The sequence below is a fragment of the Tursiops truncatus genome, chromosome 13 (genome assembly GCF_011762595.2).
Source record: "Tursiops truncatus isolate mTurTru1 chromosome 13, mTurTru1.mat.Y, whole genome shotgun sequence".
Taxonomy (NCBI): domain Eukaryota; kingdom Metazoa; phylum Chordata; class Mammalia; order Artiodactyla; family Delphinidae; genus Tursiops; species Tursiops truncatus.
The window spans coordinates 19,589,343-19,613,180 of NC_047046.1; the positions used below are offsets into that span (position 1 = coordinate 19,589,343).

Sequence of the window (23,838 nt, forward strand, 5' to 3'; positions counted from 1 at the left end):
TACAATCTGTATAATACATGATAATTCCTCCCGCTTACTGAGCACCTACTACAGCGTGGGTACATGGTTCAGCACTGAACATGCATCCTGTCTCTTACTATTACAAAACCTCGGAAGTAGTTACTAATATCCCTTGCTTCGTATAGACAAGGAAACTGAAGTTCAGAGGTGACACATACAGGAGGGAGTTCTGACTCCCTCAAACTCAGACATGTCTGACTCCAGGTAAACCTGCTGATTCCAAAGGACTCAGGTGCTCATAGGGTCACCAAATATGAAAGTCTTAGAATAGCCCACAGGTGTGTACTTCTATGCAGCTATAGGCTGTTCTTCATGGTCTGAAAAATGTGTGTGTCACCGTTTATAGTGCCAGCAGAGTATATAAATATACACAGTACCTTTTATTGATTTTTTTTTTTCTCACCTTTGAGACTCAAAAACCTAAACCCAGGAAAATCTCCCGGCTGGGTTTGCAGGAACTTGACCGTGGGGGTCCCATCAGATCCTATATGTTTGTCCCTCTCCTTCAGCCTCCTTCCTGTTTCTAACAGTTTTTCCTGGTTTTCCTTCTTGTCTGGCCAGACAGGCCTCTGGAGAATGCAGATCCATCTTGCAGGCTCACTTTGTATTCTGTAAACTTTCAGTTTGAAAATAAAGGCAAATCTCTGCTGTGCAATGGGCATTTCTCAAGAGCCAGGACAGGTGATAGGGACAGATCCAGCATTTTCAGGAAAATCAAATGGGCATAATTGCTTCTTTCCAGGTAATGTAGATGCACTGGATGGGGGCGGCTGTGTCACAGCTGATCATTCCCTTGTTAGCGTCTGACCAGAGGGATGTGATAGCCACGGGCTTCCTGCCTGGGGGCTGCACAGGCTCAGCTTATGAAGATCGGGTTGAAAACACATGATGAGAAGATGCTGGTTTGATGCTTTGCCTGCTTTTCAAAGACCCAGGGTGGATTTGTCTCCTGGACTTTACTCTTGCTGGGTTTTTTTTTTTTTTTTTTTCCTTTTTACTCGCTCCCTCTCTTTCAATTTCAATATGTCTCTTTTATATTCCATTTTTACTCTAAGACAGAAGATTTTTTCTCTTTTTTATTTTCCTCCAGTGATAAAGACGTTTCCAATTCCGGATGTTCCTAGGGGGAGAAATTGATGCTGGGTTTGGGCGGGGCAGGACTGTGAATAAAAATGGACACTTCCTATATTGTATGTTGATGGGGAGAGTAATTACTGAGTATAGACTACCTGGCACACTCACAGTCAAGCCCCTGGTTAATTATGATCTGCGTAGACAGAAAAATGGCATCAGAGAAGTAGGACGACAATGGCTAGCATTTATCGCCACAGCCCTTTTTCAATCTCAGAGCCTTGCACTTGCTGTGTCCTCTACTTAGAACATACTCTTCCCCAGATCTTCATCTGGTTACCTTTTTTGCACCATTCACTCCTCTGCTTAAATGTCTCCTAGCCTGGGAGGCCATCCCTGATCACTCAAAAGGAATGTGCCCCGTCTACTCTCAACTCATCTTGTTTTATCTTCCTCATAGAGCTTTCTGAAATTCTTATCGAGGTTTTACTGTCTATCCCTCACCTGACATGGTAAGCTCCAGAGAGCAGGGACTTTGTTTTATTCATTTATGTATCCCCAGTGCCGAAAACGGTATCTGGCACGTAGAAGCTGCTCAAAAAATATTTGTTGAAAGGATGGATAGATGGATGGATAGAAGGATAGATGGAGGGATGGGTGGACAGATGAATGGAGAGTTTACTACATGCTACGTGCATTATCCTAAGTGCTTTATAATGATTGTCTCATTTAATCTTAAATGACAACCTTTCATTGAAGCAGCTTCAGAGAGGTTAAGACAGTTGTTAAAGGTCACACAGCTGTGTGTAGGAGAGAAATAATTCAAATTCAGTTCTGTCAGGTTTCAAAGCCCACTTTTAACCACTCTGCTTCCCCTGGCATAGAACATTAATCTTGAAAAGGATCTGGGCACTCAGGTTACCAGACTTCACTAGACTATCAGCTCTAGAGAGCAAGAGATGGAGTCTGCTGTATCCACAGCACCTTGCATAGAGTTTGGCACCTAGTAGTCACTCAATAAATAGTAGATGCTCAAACAGTATTTGCAGATAGATGGGATAGATAGATGGAATAGATGGATGAGTGGGTGGGTGAGTGGGTGAGTGGGTGGCTGGCTGGCTGGCTGGATGGACAGATAGGTGGATGGGTGGATAAGGAAACAGAGTCCCAGAGAAGCTGGCGACTCACCTAAAATCACACAGCATATCAGCAGGAAAGAGATCGGAACTCAGGACTCCTATCCCAGTACTGTCTGGCTCACAACACCAAACATTTGAGGATGAAATTGAGTGTTTTCCTGGTTTGCACTGGGCTAAATGCTCTAGTTTATTGGTTCAAGGGATGCTCTCTGTAACCCTATAAACTAAGTGCTATTGTATCTCCTCATGTCACAGTGATATTATCCACTTGTGTCAGTCACCTCACATGGTAAGTGTTATTTTTATCCCTACTCCTCAGAAGAGGAATATAAGGCTCAGAGAGGTTAAATAACTTGCCCTTCTTACCCAGCAGGAAGAGGTGAGGCTAGAATCAAACTCTTTGTCTCCACTGGACCAATATTAGCTGCGTAAGAGCTGATTTATCAAGTGGCAACATATAAAGTAGACAGAGTTGTGAGCACACGTCATCTGCTCTGCAGAGAATCTGGGATTCTAGGCAGCAGTGGGTAGCAGGAAGTCCACCCTGACGCCAGAATCGAGGCCAGAAGTGCCCTATGGTAATAGAGCATAAGCCTGAACAAAAGGTAGACCAAGTACATGATATTGAGGGGGTCATTTTGCCTTCCTGAACCTCAGTTTCCTCATCTGTGAGATGGGTATTGAAATTGTGCTCGGGGAAGATTTTCATCTGCAAGCTGCTCTGGTTCCTTGTAGAATTCTATCCCTATCATGGTATTTCTTCTTGGGGGAAAAAAAAAAGTCAATATTGCTCTTAGAGAATCCCCTTATATTCCCACCATCCAATTTCAGATTACTGGGTCTGTGTTCCATTCTCTCAGGACTTTGTGCCGTGTTTCAGCTGGCAAATGGAATGAATAAATCCCTGCCCATGTGTTCAATGAGTTAAGGGTTTGCAATGTCATTTCTGCCACATAAGACACCTGCATGCAAGCAACTGATCTTCGAGAGGCCCCGTGACTTTACCAAAAGGAGTGTCTCTGATGGTAGACTTTTATTCACTCTGGTCTCCTGGTAACAAGGAGGTGTGGAAGCACCAGGGAACATCCATGGAATCATAGCATAGAGGTAGCCATCAAATACCTGGGAAATAGCATATTGAGATGCAGTGGGTTCTAACTCTGGACTCAGGCCTGGCATTGAATCCTGTCCAAGTGACCTAAGCTGGGTTGTGCCGCTCTCTAGGGCTCAGGTACTCGTCTGTCAGATGGAGACAATCACACCTCACTGGCAGGATCATTGTGAAATTATATCATTATAGCACCTGGCAAACAGTAGCTGCTTATAAACATTAGTTTCCTTGCTTCCATGTGTGGAGCTGGCCTATCTCTGTTTTCCTCTCCCTTGCTTTCTCCCTTTTCCTTTTCCTCCGTCTTTCTTGCTTGTTTATGTTTCCATTCAACAAGTATTACTGTGAGCCTGCTGGATGCTAGCACTGTGTCAGCACTGAGCGGATGGTGATGAGCAAGACAGGCAAGGCCACACCTTACAGAGCCCCCACCCAACCCAGCAAAGCAACGGAGATGCTTCATCTTCCCCAAAGGAGAAATCAGCTCTTGGGCACCGTGTGCCTCAGCCTCCCCCTTTTTTTCTTTTTCTTTTTTGAGGTACGCGGGCCTCTCACTGTTGTGGCCTCTCCCGTTGCGGAGCACAGGCTCCGGACGCGCAGGCCCAGTGGCCATGGCTGACGGGCCCAGCCGCTCCGTGGCATGTGGGATCCTCCTGGACCGGGGCACGAACCCGCGTCCCCTGCATTGGCAGGCGGACTCTCAACCACTGAGCCACCAGGGAAGCCCTCAGCCTTCCTCTTTATCAAAACTGATTGGCTTTACTGCCAGGAATGGAAACTTCTTGCAGCCACTGATGGGGTTTTATTGGGGGCTCTCTACCCCCCAGAACCTGATGCAGATCTGGACCTGTAGTGAGGACCCTGTAAAAGAACACTGAATGCGTGAGTGAGTGGGGAGGCTTTGGGTGTGGAGGGTCTTTTGGAAACCTGGACCAGACTGCTCCCTCCCCCCTCCTTCCTCCTCCACCCAGTCAGCAACTCCCCCACCCATTCTTTATAGGGACTCCCAGCTCCTCCACTCTGCTGAAGGCATATTCCTCCCCGCTGCTGCCTGCAACCTTCTCTCCATCTGCTCCTCTGCCTGCTCAGGCTGCAACGTGGGGATAGTGTGGCAAGGTGGAGTGGAGGGAGGGAGAAGGAGGGCTTTCTAAATTGGGGTGACAGGCCTGGGAAGCTGGCTGGGTCTGCAGAAGTAGTCCACACAGTGAGTCTCCAGGAGTGGGTGCAAGCTTGTCCCCGTTCCAGCCACTGCCTGTGCCCAAGCATCTGCCTGTGCCCCCCCATCACCCCTATTTGTGGAGAAGAGACAAGTTGCTGAGAATCAGGGCTGGGCAAGAGCAAAGCGGATGAGAGTAGGCCTTGAACTCCAGCTCAGATGGGGGAAGGGAGTACAGCAGGGCTAAAGGACTGAGCTGAGAGGAAGCCTTGGTGAGCTCTGGTGCCCCGTTAACAATGGAAATGTGAGAAACGGTGCTCAGATTAGAACATGGATAAATTTTCAGGTTGGGCTTCAGGGGTGTACAAAGCCCCCGGGTATTGGATGCACAGTTTTGTGGCCATTTGTATCCTTCTAGGGAGATTGACAGCTCCCATCAGATCCACAGAGTTTGAGACTTTCTAGGTTATGGGGACTCACTTTGGAAATGCGGAGGGCTGTCAGGGAAGAGGCTGGCTGGGGCCGAGAGAGCTGAAGTTGGGATCTCTCCGAAAGGCTGAGCAATGGAAAGCTCTAGGCTGCGCACAGGCTGAGGGCTGCGCTCGGTTTTGAGGCCTCCATCTCACCTTCCGGAAAATGGTCAGGACGCTCTCCAGCCTCGCCTCGCCGGCGCAGGGCTGCAGTGACCATCCGCCAAGAGGAAACGCTCGGCCCACAGGACGCGAGGGGAATCGGCGTTAAACTTTGCAGGGCCGACGGGCCAGCGGCCAGAGGAGGAGGCTGGCACCCCGGGCGCGGCCGGCCCCTCGCGCTCGCTGCCCGCCCGCCCCCTCCCTTCGTCCCCGCACTGGCTCGGCACAGACTCGGCCCCAGCCCCCTCCCTCCTCCCGCTCGCGCCTCGCTCGTTCGCTCGCTCGCCGGCTCCTCCTCACTCGCCCGCCCGCGCCCGGCGCAGCTTGGCCAGAGCGTTCGCGGGGCTGAACGCGCGTCCGCCCGGGGGGCTCCGGCGGCTGACCCCGGCCCGCGGCCCCCTCCCCGGCTCCCGCCTTCCCTTCCTCGCTCGCTGCCTCTCTCCTTCCCCGGCTCCCGCGCCGTCCGCCCGCCCCGCAGCCCGCGGCTCCGCGCCCCCCGCAGCCAAGATGCCCGCGGCCCGGCCGCCCGCCGCGGGACTCGGCCGGATCGCGCTGCTCCTCGCTCTGCTCCTGGGAAGCCCCGCGGCCGCCCCGGCAGAAGGTAAGCGCCCAGAGGGGCGGGGCGGGGGAGGGGGCAAAGTTGCCGCGAGTGCGGGGCGGCTGGGGGTCCTAGCCGACCCAGACGACTCGCTCCACGTCTGCCGGGATGTGGAGCGGGGGCGGCTGCCCAAATTCGGGACTAGGAACCGCGCGTCCCCTTGGCCCGGGCTGCTGGGAGTGTGGAGGTGGGGATGTGTCTGAAGGACTCGGGCGCTTTCCTGCCTCGGCCGCGGGCTCCCTTTCTTCCTTCCCGGCTGTGCGGCTGACTCCCCTGTGCAGCCCCAGAGAATCTCCTTGGAGCGGGGTCGCCTCCAGACCCCAGATTCCCGGAGCTCTCTGCAGCCGCACCCGGGGCCGGTTGCCAGGTAATTCTCACCCTTTCGGGGAGAGGACGAGAAGCGGGGGCAGCTGACCCGCCGTGCAAGTGAGGACCAGACTCGAACAGTGCGTCTGGGGGCCGTCGCAGTGCCGCGTCCTCCCACGCTAGGACCCCTTGCTTCCTTTTGGTTCAGGCTGCCCCGAGGGACCGGGTCCCTGGACCGATCCCAACCAAGTGTCTGGAAGCCGAACTTGGGTGTGGCTTTCGCCTGGAGGCCAGTGGAGGGGGCTCCGGGTTCTCAGAACTTAGCGGGGGAGGGAGAGGAGATCTTAGGTCACAGGCGGGAACCTGAGCGGACTCCCCCCTTTCTTCTCTCTTCAACAGCCGGGTGTCTCTTAACACTACTCTGAATTGGGGGCGGGGCGGGGGGTTGCTAGTTTCACCCGGCACGTGCTAGCCGGTTGGGAAGAAGGCGGGGTGGGGGGGGGGTGTCCAAGTTTAGCGGAGGATGGCGGCTCCTTCTTCCCAGACCTGGAGCCGCACCCTCTCCTCCACCCCGCTGAGGTTCCCCAGGGAAAATTGTGGAGGGTGGTCAGGTGTGTGGGGCTTTGAGATGGAAAGGGGAGTATGGCGCCGAACTCATCCAAAACTAACCCGGAGAGCTTCGAGGGTTTGATGAGGCCACTAGGAGACCCCAGAGTGGTGGGAAGCGTTCGTAGACCTCGCCTTTTGAAAGGTCCAACTCCTGTTCCCAGTAACTCGCCCCTCACGTGGGAAAAAGCAGGCAGTGCAGGGTCTCCCCAGGCTGAAGACAACCCGGAGGGCACACACTCTGTCCATCTGGAGCCCCGTGTTTGGCTTGGACCGTCTTGACCCCGAGCTAGGGGACCGGCGGTGTCCCTTCTCCCTGGGGAATTCTGGACCCCTGGCGCGCGCACCTGCTTTCAGCACCGAAGACCGCGGACAGCTCTCCGCTCGCGGGCACTGGCCCTGGGTCTCCTTCTCTTCAACTCTTCCCCACGGCCTGGAGTGCCCTCCTCAGCATAAATCAGGCATTTTATCCCCCACCCCTTTCTCTTTAAATGTGGAGCCCAGAGTACAGAGCAAAGGAAATAACTCATCACCTTTTGTTTAACAAAGCATATCGTTAAAGAACCCCCCTTTTATGAGGCAGTAATATTCACAATTTACACCAGGTCTGGACAGTTTCTCTGGGAAAGATGGGAGAAGAGAATCGGCTTAAATAAGTCGTCTCCACCACAGCATGCCCTTTCTTAATTAGCTGTCTTTTCCAACAATGGCTTGGTGGCCTTGAACAGAGTCCAGATCTCCCTCCCTCACCCCCTTTTTGAATCTGAAAGCTACCCAGTGGCTTGCTGGCTTTTCTAAAGTGATTCTGCCTCTGAGGACGGCACTCTCCGATATACCACCCTCCAGGAAAAATGTCTCAACGGCACATATTGAATTGTCATCCAAGACAAGGATTTCATATCCTGCTTCCTCCCCTGGCTTCAAACACAAAATGTGTGTGTGTGTTTTAATTTTTAAGACATTTTACATTATTTTTTCCAACTGCTCGACTCTGTAGCTAGCCAGCATATATTTTTAATTAACTTCAGGTCATTGCCAAATTAAAGTCAACCGGTGTACTACTTCAGAAGGTTCATTAATAACGGTGTGGTTCTGACTCCAAGACTGTGAGTCATAAGGAGGGAGTAAGGATAGCCTATGAGCATTTGGAAACAATTGACCTTCCACAGTATATTCTGTTTTTAACGTGGAGCCCAACTTCCACTAATATCAGATGGAGACCCATTCGTCTCATGCCGTGTTGCAAGCCGGTCCTTCTGTTTGTGGTGCAGTGAGGAGATTTGTAAATACAGTACTTGAAAGAGACTTGTTGCTAAAGTCTTATGTAGGTCACGTGATTCTCTGGGCCATTTTGCCGTAAGGCATGAATAAGTATAAAGTATAACTTGTTTTTGAAGAGGCTTCTTATTGTCTAAGATATGCACATGGGGTATAGCTGTAACTACATGCCAAGACTGCAGAGCCTGAGTGTAATTTCTTTTCTTTTTCCTTGAATTAATAAATAAATTCAGTATTGCTTAATAAGACTCAAATGTGCGGCTTCCTCCAGTCTCTAATGTACCCCGTCGTTAGATTCACTTAAGGACTATTTTCATGGTGGATCGGCTTTTTTTTTTTTTGAGCTGTGGAGTTTTAGCCGCCCCTGCTGGGGCCACCTTATCAAAGCCTGAGGGATTCTTGGGTTCGCAGGTCTCAGCTGGACATTAGGAAAATAATGTTATATTCCTTTCCTTCCTCTTCCCAGGCAAAAGGATGTTTCCTGATCAGAACGGTTTGTTTTCTAGTTTTGCTTACAAGTTCATTCCTGCTATTCAAAAAGCGATTCGAAAGGGCTCCATTTACAGGTCCTCATATTCGGTCCACATTCTGCAACGTGCCATTGGCACAGACCTCCACTAGGGGCGCTCAAGCTACGGTTGGTGATTGAGGGCAGAAGAGGTGAATTCTGACCTTTGGAACCACCAGGTGTGTGCAATGCCAAAGGTCAGTGAAATGGAGCTCTCCTATTTCTAAGAGAAAAATTACTTGATGGTGCTTGATATACGCAGTGAAAAAGAGGAAGGAAAGGTGAAAAGAGGGAGGGGGGATGCCCCAAGGAAGGCATCATTAGAATACAGAGTCCAACTGCCCTTTTTTTTAATACCAGTTTGTGGTTTCTTTCATGGAGCCAGATTGCAAAACACCAAAGAGGCCATGGCAAGGCTGTTCTGAGGAGTTTGACTCAGCTGGCCACTGGGATTAGATTCCAGAAAAGAAGTATGTGGTTTTGGAATCGGAGCGACCTGGGTCAGGCCCAGCTGCGTTGTTTATGAATGTGTGACCTTTGTCAGGTCGATCTTCTCTGGGCCACCATTTCACTACCTGTGGGATGGGGATGGAGGTGGGGTGGGGATTAATGGTCCCAGTCTGGAAGGATGGTTGCAGTGATTACATAGCACTTATACCTGTAAGGCACCTGGCATGTAATAGATGCTCAAGTAATGTTTTCTCCCTTTTCTTCCCTACTTTCCAAAGAGCAAATTGCCCCTCCTGGTAGTCACCTGGAAAGCAGATCCTTGAAGTTGGTGTTGGAGATGTTGGAATAAATATCTGGATAATTTAGGCCCAAGTCGAAGGGTTGGAGGTAGGGTAACGAGTAGCCCAGGTGAGAAATTTTCATGACCTGATGCAGACTCCCTTTCTTTTCAAACTCTCATACTGTATCTCTTTGAACCTCAACATTACCACCAGAAAGCAGAGTTCACTGTACCAGAGATATAGGATAGCAGGATAGTGGTTGGAAGGAAGACCTAAGAAGAGAGTCTTCTGGAAAAAACAGTGATCCATTCATTCATTTAACATTTACTAAGCACTTCGTATGCATGCAGCAGGCCCTGTATTGGGTGCTGGAGACACAGAATAATACGATGAGGTCCTTATCCCGGTAATGGCAGCCTAGCAAGAAAGACCTGCTGGTAAGTCACCAGTGTCTACACCATGGGATACGCGTTGGGAGGGGGTGATTGTAGTCAGAGTGCAGGGATCTCACAGGTGGGTGTGTTTAATTCTGGCCAGAGGTAGTCAGTGAAGGCTTCCCTGAGTTGATAGCATCTGAGCTGGCCCTAAAGGGATGTGACAGGTACCAGCAGCCACGGGAGATTTCTTCTTTGGGGCAGTGATGATCCTGAAGAAGGCTTCACTTTCGGAACACATCACACACCTGTGGAATTGGGGAAAGAGGAGCGAGTGGGCAGGGAAGGGAGGCAGTCACGCACGCACACACGTGAGAAGGATGGAAGGATCCTGGGATCTGCCCACCCTTTTGGCGTTCCCCTGGATTGCATGGGCCGCTGAGGAGGTGAGAGCTGGAGCAAAGGCCTGTGAGCCGCGGTGTTCACTGTTATCCACTAGAGGTTGTGATGACACCGATGGAATCCTCTCCGAAGACAGCCAGCCCAGATGCTGAGTATAGACAGCAGTGCACAGCCCTGGGTGAACATTGCTTTACAGGATTTGCATATTTGCATAATCCTCTGGTTACTGTAGTTCCTCTGAAACCCTTTGGTGGTGGTGGAGGGTGGGGATTGGGCAGAGAACAGGGCTGCTTTCAGGGGAGGTTAAAAGGGTGATGCATTGGGCTGAGGTCAGTGGACCCATGTGACGTAATTTACTAGACCATGGCTGGGACCGTGTCAGCGATGAAAACAGCATTTATCGAGTGTTGATTTCATTCCAAGCCTTGTGATGAGTGGTTTATATAGATTTGTTCAGAGCATCCTCACAACAGCCCCATGAGGTAGATGCTGTTATTTTCCTAATTTTATGGTCGGGGAAATCGAGGCACAGAGAGGTTAAGCAATGTGTTGAAAGTCACAAAGCCAAGAAGTGGTTTCAGTCTGGCATCAAACCCAGGCCCGAGCCAGAATCCTTTAGAGCCATGCCCCACTACTGCCTCTTACTTGCAGCATTCCCCAGGCTCATGTGCAGATTCTGCAGACCCCTGGGTGGGGGGGGGGGGGCAATAAATACTTGTCAGGTGTGTGTTGGATGTGTCCCCTGTGCCTACACAGTTCCTGGCACATCGTAAGCACTCAAGTGAAACTGGTCAAATTGAAGTGAGTCATAAAGGGAAGTAGGCTACAATTAAAGTGTAGGCAATTGACTCATAATCATTATATCTAACGAGTACTTAATATATATTCAGCCCTCACATGGGATATTTTAATCTCCACCATTTCTCTGGTGTGGATGAGGGGCTGTTGTCCGTGGATTGTGTGGATAAGGGGCTGTTGTCCGTTCAGGAAGCTCACAGTTGTTAGCCAGGAGGTTGCAGAGGTAGGGTTTGAATCCAGGTAGCCTAGCTGCTGCGTTTGTGAACTTGACTGCTGGGCACAGCGCCTTCCAAGCTGGGTCCTGCTGTGTTTCCAAGTGAAATGTGTACAAAGCATGCTTTCACCGTTAGTGTGCAGCCCGGCGGGGTGGGTCCAAACCCCAGCTCACCCAACTCCAAAGACTGACAGGACAGAAACCAAAATCAACTAGGATTTTCCCAAGCTCTTAATAGCTCCCAAAAAAAAAAAAAAAGAAAAAGCATAGGGGTTATTCTTCCCAGGCAGGGAAAGGAGACTTCATGAAAGAAGGTGGGAGATACAGCTAGTTCATTGGTTGATTTTGAAGCTGTGGCTGTTTGTAATTTCTCATGTTCCCAGGCCACTCAACCATTCATGGAGAACTCACAGTGTAGCTTGGTTTCTGTAAGCCCCTGAGTTCAGGCCCTAAGCTCAGCCATCTCCTAGCCATGAGCCTCAATTTTCCCATCTGTAAAATGGATCACAGTAACCACTACCCCGTACACAAAGCTCTCCTCACAGGGCTGGGATGAGACCCAGGAGTCAGGATGCTTTATGCATGCCGGGAGTTCAAGCTTCAGGGAGATGGGTGCTGGCACGGAAAGCTGAAGACCCCAGACACCCACCATGTGTTTCTTCCTGGGCTTGTTATGAGAGAATTACAAACTATAACGTGCTATTTGCCATTGAGCGTGCGCTACTCTGTGCCACAGGACCGTCCACGTGCTTACTCTGTATTCACTCATCTGATCCTCACCCAACCCTATCAGATGGTGTCACTAACTACATGTTACTGATGAGGAAGCTGAGTCTTAGAAACATACAGGTGTCATGGCAATGAATGATGGAGTTGCTTAAGGTGTCATGGGCAAGCAATGATGGAGTCAGGATTCAAACCCGAGACTGGTTGATTCCAAAGCCCAGGTTTGTACTACATGCTAGAGTATGAGCATATAGGTGTCACACAGCAATGGCTAAATGAAGAGCTGATGCAAATCCAGAAATCAAGGCGGTTTGACTGGCCTCCAGGAGGGGAGATGTCTCACCCAGTGGCAGATGCCAGGTATCTCACAGCAGATCACAAAGAGGAGAAAGAGTTCGTACCCACCCTGATGGCTTCTGGGTGAAGCACCCTTCTTGTCTTCTCATGCTGTTCCTTCATCCTGGACTGTCATCCTAGGAGGCTGAAGGAGTTCAGAGAGGACCAGATTAAATTCCCAGATAGCTGATTTAGCATCATGATTTTGAGCCATTTGCCTTAGCATTCTGAACCTATTCTGGCCTGGTATATAAAATGGGAGGGTCGTGTCTCCCTTGAAAGACTGTCAAGAATGTATGTAGCTATGTGTAGCCCATAGCAAGCACTCAATAAAAAGTTGCCATTATTGCTAGTATTGTTCACCTGGTGAACTTCTATTCATCCTTCAAAACCTAGTCCCTAATTGTCTCTTTCTATAAGACCTTCCCTTGCCTCTCTCCTCCTTATACCAGTTATGAATGATCTCTGTCTCCCTGCTCAACGTGTTCTATTCCCCTATTATGCGTAACTCACACACTGATGTGTTACCAGTTTACATGCCTCCCTCCCACTAGACAATGAACTTTCCAAAAACCTCAGCTGAATCATACTCGTCCATAGCTCTCTTAGCCTGTATCTAACCCAGTGTAAGTGGTTACGTTTACTCTGTTAAATGACCTTTCGTCTTAATCTTAGCGGTGAGGTGGTAGAGTCCTGAGATCTGCATTTCATTCCCGGCTCCTCCTCCTACATCTGTGTGGTCTTAGGCAGCGGGTATGAGCCTTGGTTCCTCATCTGAAAAATGAGACTAAAAATAGAGTCCTACCTCATAGGATTGCCATGAGGAAAATCAATGAGATAATAGATGTGAACTCACTGAAGAATTCTACAACTAGGAAAAGGAGAAAGGAAAATTAGAAGATGAGGGAGGAGAGAAATTTTGTAAAGAGAAAAAACCCACCTTTGTGCAGACACGTGGCCACAAGATGGACCATTCATTGAATGCTTGCTGAGGGCATCTTTCTTTCCAAGGGGAATATTGGTTGCAATTATTTACCCTGTGGCTTAGCTCATTTAATATTAGGAACTTTCTGGACACCACACTGGTTGTTGTAGACTCTGCCTTCTCTTGGCTCCCTGGCAGCTGCAGAAACAGCAAACGCCCAGCTGAAAACTGGGAAAGAATAGCAAAGTGAATGAAAACGCAGGCTCTAGAGTCAGAACGATCTGAGTGTAACTCTGTTGCTTTTCATTAGATGTGTGACCTTGGACAAGCTGCTTTGTCACTCTGAGCCAGCACTGGGCCTCATTTGGGGGTAATGGTCTATCCTCTGCCCACTTCCCAGGGATCATGGGATGGAGGGGGGCTTGGTATAGAGATGCTCTGCCACAAAAATAAACAAGCTGTCCTTCCTGGGATCTGTAATATTCATCAGACAGTAGCAGTTCTTCAGGCTCCCCACCTGCCTCTACCCTCCCCCTGATACTTTCATTTTATTGAGGAAAGAGACCCAAAGATGAGAAGGGACTGACTTACTCAAAATCCCACCGCAAGTGAGTGGCAGAGCCAGGACTGGAACCTCTGACTTGTGTCTTCTCACTCCCATTCTAAAGTGACTGCCTCCTCTTTAAGAACCGTAGAATCCCAGCTGTCCTCAAGCGTATGTTCTGAGACCCAAGGAGATGTGGCAATGAAAGCCTTAAGGGCATCTGTCTCCATTAAACCAGTGGCATCCCTTACCCACATTGGATATTTACATTATGTGGCCATGGCGGAGTGGCTGCATTAAAGGAGCTTCAGCAGAAGCTGAAATCAAGCTCTGCCTCCCTCCTGTGCTGACTTGGCACCTGAATCTTCGAGGCATCAGTGGACCAGCTTGCACCTGGGAATGGAGCCATCCGAGCAGATGGCTCGAGTCAAGCAAGCAAGAGTAAAGCCAGGGAGGCTCAGAGAGGTGCAGGTCCCAGGCCAGGTGCACCTCCCGGGCTTCCTTGCCCTCACCGTGGGTTGTAGAGAGTGGCTGATTGAGAAACCCAGCGTGGGGCGTGGGGTGTAGAGAGCCAGGGAGGGGTTGCAGGAGGCATAGATAGTGTGGTCAGGACCAGCTTTGGGCAGAAAGGACACCAGGGATGATCCAGGGGCTGGAGGTGAGGGCAAGGTGAGTGGATACAGTCTAATACATGGGATCTGGAGCTTGGGATAAGTCGTAGAAGGAAGAAGGGTGGGTTTGATCCATTGAGTGACAGTTTCCTTGTCTCACCCGTTCCCAGCTTGGGGGTAGGCACGTGCCAAAGCTTAGCTCATAAATCAGTGAGTTCAGGATGCTGAAACGAAGCATTGCCCCAAGATCAGGAGCGCCCCTGGGCAAGGCAGTGTAGGGTATTAAAGAACACAGATTCCAGAATCAGAGATGTCCATTGCAGCCTGTGTGATCTTAGTCAAGTCACTTCACTCTGAGATGGTGGTGGTGATATGTCGCTGCTGCTGTCGTTGCTCTGAGCTGATTCTCAAATTCCCAAATCCGTGCTGGCTCCCAAGGGAGGAACCACGATTTCTTTGCGCTGTACCGAACAAAGACTTGCTCAGGCTAGCTCGAGAATAAGAAGGCTTGCTCAAAGGATACCTCAAATATTGGACCAAGGCTGTTCCAGGGCCTGGCTCCTCTCTGCATTTCTCTTTCATGGCGTCTGCTTCTCTGTGCATCTGTTGCCTCTGACTCCCTCTCCACTGCCTGTGCCCCCTTCTGCTCACTCACTGTGCATCTCCCTCATCACCTCCACTGACATGTGGGCCATTGTGGCTTCACAGTGGAGCCATCCGAGCAGATGGCTCGAGTCAAGCAAGAGTAAAGCCAAGGGGGCTCAGAGAGGTGCAGGTCCCAGGCCAGGTGCACCTCCCGGGCTTCCTTGCCCTCACCATGGGTTGTAGAGGGTGGCTGATTGAGAAACCCAGCATGGGGCGTGGGGTGTAGAGAGCCAGGGAGGGGTCGCAGGAGGCATAGATGATGTGGTCAGGGCCAGCTTTGGGCGGAAAGGACACCAGGGATGATCCAGGGGCTGGAGGTGAGGGCAAGATGGGTGGATACAGGGGCTCATACCCACCCTTCTTCCAGCTCAGACTCTACAGGTGTGCCGCCTTCTGTGGAAAGCACTAGTCACGTATGGCTATTTAATTGTAGATTTGAATCCATTAAATCGAATTAGAATTTGAGTGCCTCAGTCCCACTAGCCACATTTCAAGTACTCAGCAGCCCTGTGTGGCCAGCGGCTGCCATATTGGACAGCATGGAGAAAGAAGGTTTCCATCTTGACAGAAAGCTCTATTGGATGGTACTGCTCTGGACCACGGCAGTCCAGACAGACCTCCCGACACTCAGCCTCTTCATGTTTCCTGGTTCAGGTTCCTAAGAGGAACATGGCTTGTCCTGCTCAGGCAGAAGGTTGGCTGTTTGCGTTTGATCCAGTCATGTGCGGCTGGGGTGGTAAGCATGCATGGGGCATAACGTGGGGCCGTTCAGGTCTATACTTTGGGGTGAGTAATCGCCGCTAATGACATTTCACACACTTGCTCCGCTGCCCTCCACAGTTGCTTCCTCAGCCCTTCTCACTGCAAGGATGTGGCTCTGGAACTCGTTTTCCAGTACATCCATATTCATCAAGCTGTGACCTCACTGATAAACACATCCGAGGGAGCTGGAAGGAATCACAGTGTGTTGTAAGTGTCTGTTGATTGGGTTGACTCTTAGTATCTCTCTATGCTCAGCTGTTTTGTTGAGTGGATGAGTGAGAGGAGGGAAGGAAGGAAAGGAGGAAGGGAGGGAGAAAGGAAGGAAGAGAGAAAGGGAGAAAGAGAGAAAGGAGAGAAAGAAAGGCATTCTTTGGCCATGAATGGCTCAGATTTGGGGGGCATAGGAAAAAGCATATGTAGGAAATATACAATCTTTACATCATTTGGGTAAACTTAGGAAAAAACAATTTAGGGCGGGAGTTGATGAGAGGGGTCCTCTTCAACTGGTGTATTTAGGCATTTCAAGGTGATCCATCATCTCTGAAAATCAAGCTAGGGTAGAAAGTGAAGAGAAACTTCAAGATAGGGTCCCAGGAGCCCTCCCCATCCTTGTGAAAGGGTCTTCCGGAATGACAGCAATGTCTTTAGAAGCAGTGATGGAGGCCAGTGGGAAAGCAGGGTGTGCTTTTTCAAACATGTTGTTCTAGGGGTGGTTTTAGTAACACGGCTATTATATAAGGTTGTGATTTCTCCAAAGCTTTAACATTATGGAAACGGGGAGGAGGTGTTTAAAAGAACGTACTCAGAGTGAACTTTCTGAGAGTGGTGAACTCAGCCCTGGGTTAGGACTGAGACAGGCGTGAACGTGGATCCCAGCTCCGGCATTTATGTGCTGTGTGATGCTGGAGGAAGTCCTCTCATCAGCTCAGCTCCCTGGTTTCCATCTGCAAAACGAGAATAGAGTACTTCCTCAGCCTCCCTCCACAGGGTAGCTTGTGAGAATGCAATGCATATGGTCACTTCCATGCACAGCTGCAGGAGGAGCTATTCATTCTGTAGTGTCTGTGAAAGGCTCCCCTGAAGTTAAGCAGTGCACAGCGTATGCAACTGTACATGGCAGCCCTGAATGTGGAAGGGCATCACTAAACTATAAAGCGATTTGCACAGGGAGAGGGCCAGTGCTTCTCCCACTTCTCATTCCCTAAAGCCTGCTGATCAGGCCTGCACCTCTGTGCCCCTCTTTAGAGCAGGTTTACTGAGTTGTAAAGCTAACTGGGGGCCAACCACCTTGGAAATGCATGCAAAATATGTGGAATCAGGCCTTATTTTCCAGGGCTTTGGAAGGGAAATTTGCCTAATTTATGACATAAATAAAAAATGATGTGCTGGGGCTAATTTGCATACTGTTACTTGCATTGGCATTAGAAACAACATTTTCTTGTGGTTGTTTTTAAAGAAAGCCTCAGACCTCTCTTGTTAATTCAACTGTGTAAGTTTAGGCAAGATATTTAACCTCTCTAGGTTTCAGTTTCCTCAACTGTGAAGTGAGCATGACAGATGGACCCATATCATAGGATTGTAGCAAGGAGCCGTGAGTTAATCCTATAAAACTTGTAGAACAGTGGTTGGTACCCATAGTAGGAGCTCAATAAGCATAGGAACATATACAATATAACATACATCATCATCACCCTCCTCATTAATTAAACATGTATCTGGGCCTACGGTTGATGTCACAGGAAAGTCAGAAGGATGCGCTATCAGTGTGTACCCACGTGGAGTGATTTCGAGTTCGGGACCTAGACTTGTGCTAGGACGTAGCAGGTGTCTGTTACGGGATGCACGATCAACGGATTATCATCATCATTAATCACTTCCCGCAGATGCAGGCATTGGAAAGCCCTTCTCCCCTTCAGGACAATGGGGTCCTCCAAGGCAGGGAATAGATCGCATTTCTTTCTCAGTCCCCACCTCGCAACAGTCCATCTCCAGAAAACAGAAGCTCAATAAATGCACAGTTGTTGGTTGAATGGCCGCTGAAGTGTCGTCGTTCTTAATTAGTGCTCAGGAAGTGCTTAATATCCGCATGCCTGCTAAGGCGTGATGTCTTCTTCCCAGACTAAGAACTCCTCAAGCCCGTGTCGCCAACATCTGGCTCAGAGCATGGCACGTCGTGCAGTGAGCAGGTGCTCGTTGGGTGTAGGGCAGTGGCCGAGAGCTCGGAGTTTAGGGCCGCAGAGACCAGAGTCTGAAAGCCAGCTTCATCCCTTACTAGCTGCATAACCTTGGCAGGTTGTTTGTGCCTTGTGGAAAAAGCATGGGCAGGGAAAATAACTGTACCTTTTTCATCTATTTGAAATAAAGAAAGAATTGTTCATCAAGAGCTAGCACGGTGCCTGACACAAATTAGGTACTCGATATAGATACAGCTATGAATAAATGAATGAATGACCTTTCCCAAGAGTCTCGACAGAGGAAGAGGGACTTGGTGTATAATTCACCTTACCAGTGGGGACAGAATTCACAATTGCATGCACCCCACAGATAAAACGGTGTGTTGGAATTCCTAGAGGTGTACTGACTTTACAGCACCCACTTCTAAACTATGCTTCCTGATTTAAGGTATTTTATTATCTTACTTAATAAAATTGAGGTTCTAAGCAGAATGCAGGGATCTGGGTGGATGAAGCCGTCACTCCCTGGCCAGTTTTTTATGAGCAAGGTTCATCTCACATCAGCCACAAAAGCCCAAACAAGGAACAACTTGGGTGTGGCCTGGTCCTCTGTGAGGCCTCTTGCTGTCAGGAGCTTCCAGAGGGCAAAGTCTGGGTCTTATCTGTCTGTCTCTCTGCTGTGCCCCTGCCCTGTTTCCAAAGAAAGTAGACCTCTGGAAAGGCTGAGAAGGAAACAAGCTCCTATAATGCCCTAGAATCCCTGCTCTGGCTTCATTTGTAGGATTTTGCTTAATTATTAGCAGAACTTGAAAGGTGACTGTTACAGCCATTTAGTTATAGGTTAGGAAGCTGACTGAGGCTCAGATGGCTAAATGGTGGTGGATTAGGATTCATTCATTCATTCATTCAAGACCACTTTCTCATCCTTCAAGACCTTCTACTCTGTATCAGGTACTTGGCACGGGCTAGAGCTAGATGAATAAAACGTATCCTTGTCCTGAAAGAACTTAACAGCTAACCATTCTTTTTTGTTTTGTTTTGAATTAATTTATTTTATTTTATTGTTTATTTTTGGCTGCATTGGGTCTTTGTTGCTGTGTGCAGGCTTTCTCTTGTTGCAGAGCATGGGCTCTAGGTGCCCGGGCTTCCGGAGTTGTGGCTCGCGGGCTCTGGAGCACAGGCTCAGTAGTTGTGGCGCACAGGCTTAGTTGCTCTGCGGCATGTGGGATCTTCCCGGACCAGGGCTCGAACCCGTGTCCCCTGCATTGGCAGGCGGATTCTTAACCACTGCGCCACCAGGGAAGTCCCAACAGCTAATCATTCTTCAAACTCAAGTGTGAGTCAAAAATGCAAGTTTTTTCTTCTCTCCTCCATCCTCTCTCGTGTTACCCTGATGATTTCCAGGCAAGCGGGCAGCTCTCTCCAAGGGATCAGGGCTGGGAGCCGCCAATTCCCAGAGCACTGCCTGCGGTCCTGGCTAATATCTACACAAAGCAAACTGGCTTGGTCTCACCCACCCTCATTTCTAGAAGAAGAAAAAAAATTAGTAGGTGCTCTTTCATGGGCCACATAAGTGTGCCACTTGAAGAAAACCTTCAAGAACCATTCCAGACTTCATAGACACAGACAAGAGAGCTCCGTTAGGGCCTGCTGAGAGCAATGTCACTGATTTCACTTATGGCAACTATGTTGGTGCTGCATTCTCTTAGGCATGTGGGAAAATACACCCTGAATTGCAGAGAATTATATAGATGTACCTGGGTGTGTGTATATATGTAAATTACGTACCCACTATGTCCATAAAGCATAAACTTGGACAATCAGTTAATGAGGTTTGGCCACAAGCAAATGACCTCTTTCAGGTCCTGGAGTAGTTTTATTCTAAGTAGTAATAAAAATAGTCGTTTACTTGTGTGCATGTGGCAGAGGGTACCCGTTATTGTAGTAGATGGTCACGAACAACTTTGAGAGGCTAGTGATATTGAAAATGAGTCCTGGGCTTCCCTGGTGGCACAGTGGTCAAGAAGTCCCAGCATATACACTTTGAATTCTTACAGCCTGGTACCATGCGCTCCATATTGGTCCGTAACTTGCTTTTCTATTTCTTGGGCCTCTTTTCTGTGACTGGAACAAGGCCCAGAATTAACCCAAGTCAGGCTGTCTTCACTGGTTCCCTCCCCAGTCTCCAATACCGTGTACCCACTTCCGGGTTCCCTTCCCTAATGCGTCCCCTCCCCCTCCCTCTCCCTGTGCTGGCCCCAAGGCCCCAGGCTGGCACCCCTGCTGTAGTAATAAGCCTATACTAGTCTCAGTTTTTATTTAAGCATCTGTCTTTCCCAGGAGGGTGCTGGAAATTCACTGATTCCACCACAAACAGCAAATATTTAATGAGTGTCTACTGTGTAGGCTCTGCTCCAGGCCCTGAAACAAACACCAGTGCCAGCCCTCAAGGAACTTACCCTCGGTGATTTTTCATTTATTCACTGATTCAGCACATTCATTGATCCATCAAATATCCATCCATGTGCTGGGTGGGCTGCATCCCCCGCAGCCATCACTCGTTATTTGCATAGTGGGGTAAAAGTGATGGCCCAGCCCTGCAACAGGAGAGAAAGGGTTCAGCTTGTCAGTGTGTGATAATAAACAAGATAAAGAGTTTCCGAAGAACTTCAGATATTCTCCCGGGGCGCTGTGTACATGAAGAGGTTAAAAAGGGAGCTGGGGATCCTGAGAGTATTTATAACCTCTGAAGAGTATGAGCTGAGTACGTGAGCGCAGCCCTCACACTGCCCACGGGGGCTTAGCCAGAGCCAGGCACCTTGGTTTAACCTAACTCCTTGGCATGGACTAGCAGAAAGACCACCCAACCAGGGGTCAGACATCTGCATTCTGGAGCTGTGTGTGTGTGGAGATGTGCTGTGTGACCTTGGGCCCATCGCTGTCCCTCTCTGGGCCTCAGTTTCTCCATCTCTAAATTTAGCGTCCTGGACTGAATCAGTAGTTTTCAAAATGGACTTAAGAGGGAGTTAAAATTCCTTGGGGAGCCTTTAAAGACACAAATACTTGGGCTGCACGCCTGCCTACTGCCTCGGAAGCTCTACCCACTGTACCTGGAGATTTCTGATGCATCGATAAAGTGTACCTGGATTATTTGACCCCTAAACCATGACCTTTTATGATTCCTTTGTTCATGATAATTATGCTTACCATTTATATGCCAGACACACGCTATGCCCTTTACTCCCATTTAAGCCCCCATCATGTCCAGCGGGTTAGAGACGATCATGCCCATTTGACAGCAGTCACCACTGGGGCTTGGACAGGGTCAGGGATTTGCTCAAGGTCGCACAGCTCTGGAAAGACTCTGAGCTGGGATTTCTATTTGAGTCTGAGGGACTTTAAAAGAATCCACTGCCTCTCTGTGGTATATGGGTGCGGTGGGAGTCTACTCTGTGTTCCCTCCCCAGGGGCAGTCCCTGTCTCCCAGCTCTTCTCTTCCTGGAAATCTAGTTAACTCCCTTAATGAGCCAAGTGAATGTGCCCCGTGAAGCATGGGATCGATCACACCCAGCCTCCTGCCCACCAGCCCAGGTTTGCCGTGCACAGGGCCGGCCTCCCTGACTTGGATTATCCCTGCCATCAGCCCTCTCCCCCACCTTTGCTCTTGCAGGGGCCAGGCTGAGCCAGGGATGTGTTAGCCGCCAGGATCTAGCTCTGGCCTTGGCCAGGGTAAGTCGCCAGAGTTTGGGGCATTCAAAGAACTAACGGAAAGCCATTGTGGTCAGAGTGTTGAGAACTGAGAAGAAAGTGGGCATGATGACATTAAGAGGTGGTGGAGCCAGATCCCGTAGGGCAGGGAGGGCTGCCAGGAGACACTGGGAGTTTGTTCTCTTGTGCTTAGAAGCCATGTGAGCTGGAGAGTGGCCTGATCTGTTTTGGAAAGCTGTTGATGAAGTGGAGGAGGGTTATTTAGGAAGCCCTTGCTGGTAGGACTTGAAGGAATTTATCCCACCCCCTCACGCCCCTACCGTGAGACAGGCCCACCTGTCTCCTGCCTCTCTGGAAGGTCTGGAACCATTTGAATTCCATTCAGCCCAGCCCACCCCTCCTGGCACAATCTCTCCAAGCACAGTGGAAGTGAGGCTGATGCTCTGAGTCTGCTCAGAAGTCCGTGGATTCGCAGCCCTTGACCCTTCAGCAGTGTTTCAAACCTCCAACCAATCCACACACTTGCCTCCTCAAACCTGGTCAGGTGCTTTGAAAGGCTTTCTTTGTCCTCCCTGCAGTGGCTAGAACACAGAAAAAGCAGAGAGCAGAGGAAAAGAATATAAATTTGGACAAATGATGATTAAATGCCCCCCCTCCCCTCCTCTCAGTCCCTGATCAAACTGTCCAATAAAGATCTTATATGTATTATCACTGGCTCTTGGTTTCATGGAGGCCTGACATTGCAGGGTAAATTAAATGACATAATCTAGCTTAACTATAAAAAATGTGCTTGGGGCAGAAATTAGACATACCAGGACTTTTCCAGCAAAAGACATTTTTATAAGTGCGTGAGCACCTGAACAAATTTGGAGGCGCTGTCATTTTGATTTAAAGCCGGGGAAGTGGGGCTGATCCCTAAAGAGGAGAAACAATTATTCAGGTGAGAAAAGATTTAAAAATCCTGGTTCTTGTCACTTATCCGCCTTGGACTCAAAAGCATCATGTAGAGAAGAGGGTTGACTCGTGTGAGAGCCAGGGCCCTTTCATGCCAGCATCACCCATAAATCCGGTATACCTTCACATGCTGTCTCTTCTGGGAAGCCATCCCCACCCCTTGAAGCTGGGTTAGGAACATCTCACTGGAGCACTGACATCACTTTGTTTCAGTTAGCTATCGCTGCATAAAAAACCACCCCCCAATCTTAGTGGCTGAAAATAGCAACCATCTATTATCTCAAACGATTCAGTGGTTTAACAGGGCTCAGCTTGGAGATTCTTCTGGTCCATGTACTGTTGGACAGAGCCATGGTCATCAGGCAGCTTGACTGGTCTGGAAGGTCTAAGGGGCTCATCCGTATTTTGGGCAACTTGAGCTTCTTATCACCAGAGCACCTTAGTTTTTCCCTCACGTGGCCTCTCCATGTGGCTTGGGCTTCCCCCAGCATGGCAGCTGGATTCTAAGCAGGAGTGTTCCAAGAGCAAAGGCAAAAGCTAAAGATCTTGCAAGGGCTGGCTTTCTGCTGGTCAAAACAAGTCACAAGGCTAGCTCAGATTCAAGCGGAGGGGAAACCAACCCCATTCTTGATGGCAGAGTCTTGGCCGCCTTCTTTGATCTACCTCTCGTACTCATTCACGATATGGAATTTATTGTGCAATTGCCATGTGCTTGGGAACCGCTATGCTAGGTACTCACCTCTCTATACTCAGTTTATGTCTGTGTCTCCTCATGCCAGGCGACCCTTGTTAAATTCATTTCGGGTACAAAGGAGATGCTATTGGTTCAGGTTCGATAGAGAGGCCACAATTCTGGGTGTTCATTTCAAGTGTGGTCACTCTTAAATTTTTTTTTTTTTTTTTTTTTTTGCGGTACGTGGGCCTCTTACTGTTGTGGCCTCTCCCGTTGCGGAGCACAGGCTCCGGACGCGCAGGCTCAGCGGCCATGGCTCACGGGCTCAGCCACTCTGCGGCATGTGGGATCCTCCCGGACCGGGGCACGAACCCGTGTCCCCTGCATCGGCGGGCAGACCCTCAACCACTGCGCCACCAGGGAAGCCCAAGTGTGGTCACTCTTAATCCAGGAGGTTATCGTGAAATATTGCAGGAACCTAAGGACTAATATTATATTCTTTTATATAGTAGCAGCAGCAATAATAATAACAGTAGTCATAATGATGATTAATTGTACCAAGTATTAACAATAGTATAATTCCTACTGCCCTAGAAGTAATAACTGTACCTTACACTTAAGTAGCATTTGGCCCCTTAAAAGGCATTTTTATTTCTGTTATCTTACTACTCTATCCAGCAACCTTGAGAAATACCCCAGGAGGACTCCTGTTATAATCCATAGTTTATATGTGAGGAAACTGAGCCCGAGAAGGGATGGAAAACTTATCATTGGCCAATCATAATGGATATAATTTATCAACGACCTACTATATGCTGAACACTTTATACCAACCATT

The 23,838-nt window shown here is 49.3% G+C and overlaps 1 protein-coding gene across 4 annotated transcripts in view; it reads left to right on the forward strand.

Moving 5' to 3' along the window:
• Nucleotides 1-5,256: 5,256 nt before the first annotated feature.
• Nucleotides 5,257-23,838, forward strand: part of SEZ6L (seizure related 6 homolog like) — a 199,751-nt gene continuing 181,169 nt past the window's right edge. For all 4 annotated transcript variants that reach the window (XM_033837912.2, XM_073790260.1, XM_073790261.1 and 1 more), the window contains exon 1: nt 5,257-5,728. In XM_033837912.2, coding sequence (XP_033693803.1) covers nt 5,635-5,728 — 94 coding nt within the window. In that variant the 5' untranslated portion in view covers nt 5,257-5,634. The remainder of the gene's footprint in view (nt 5,729-23,838) is intronic.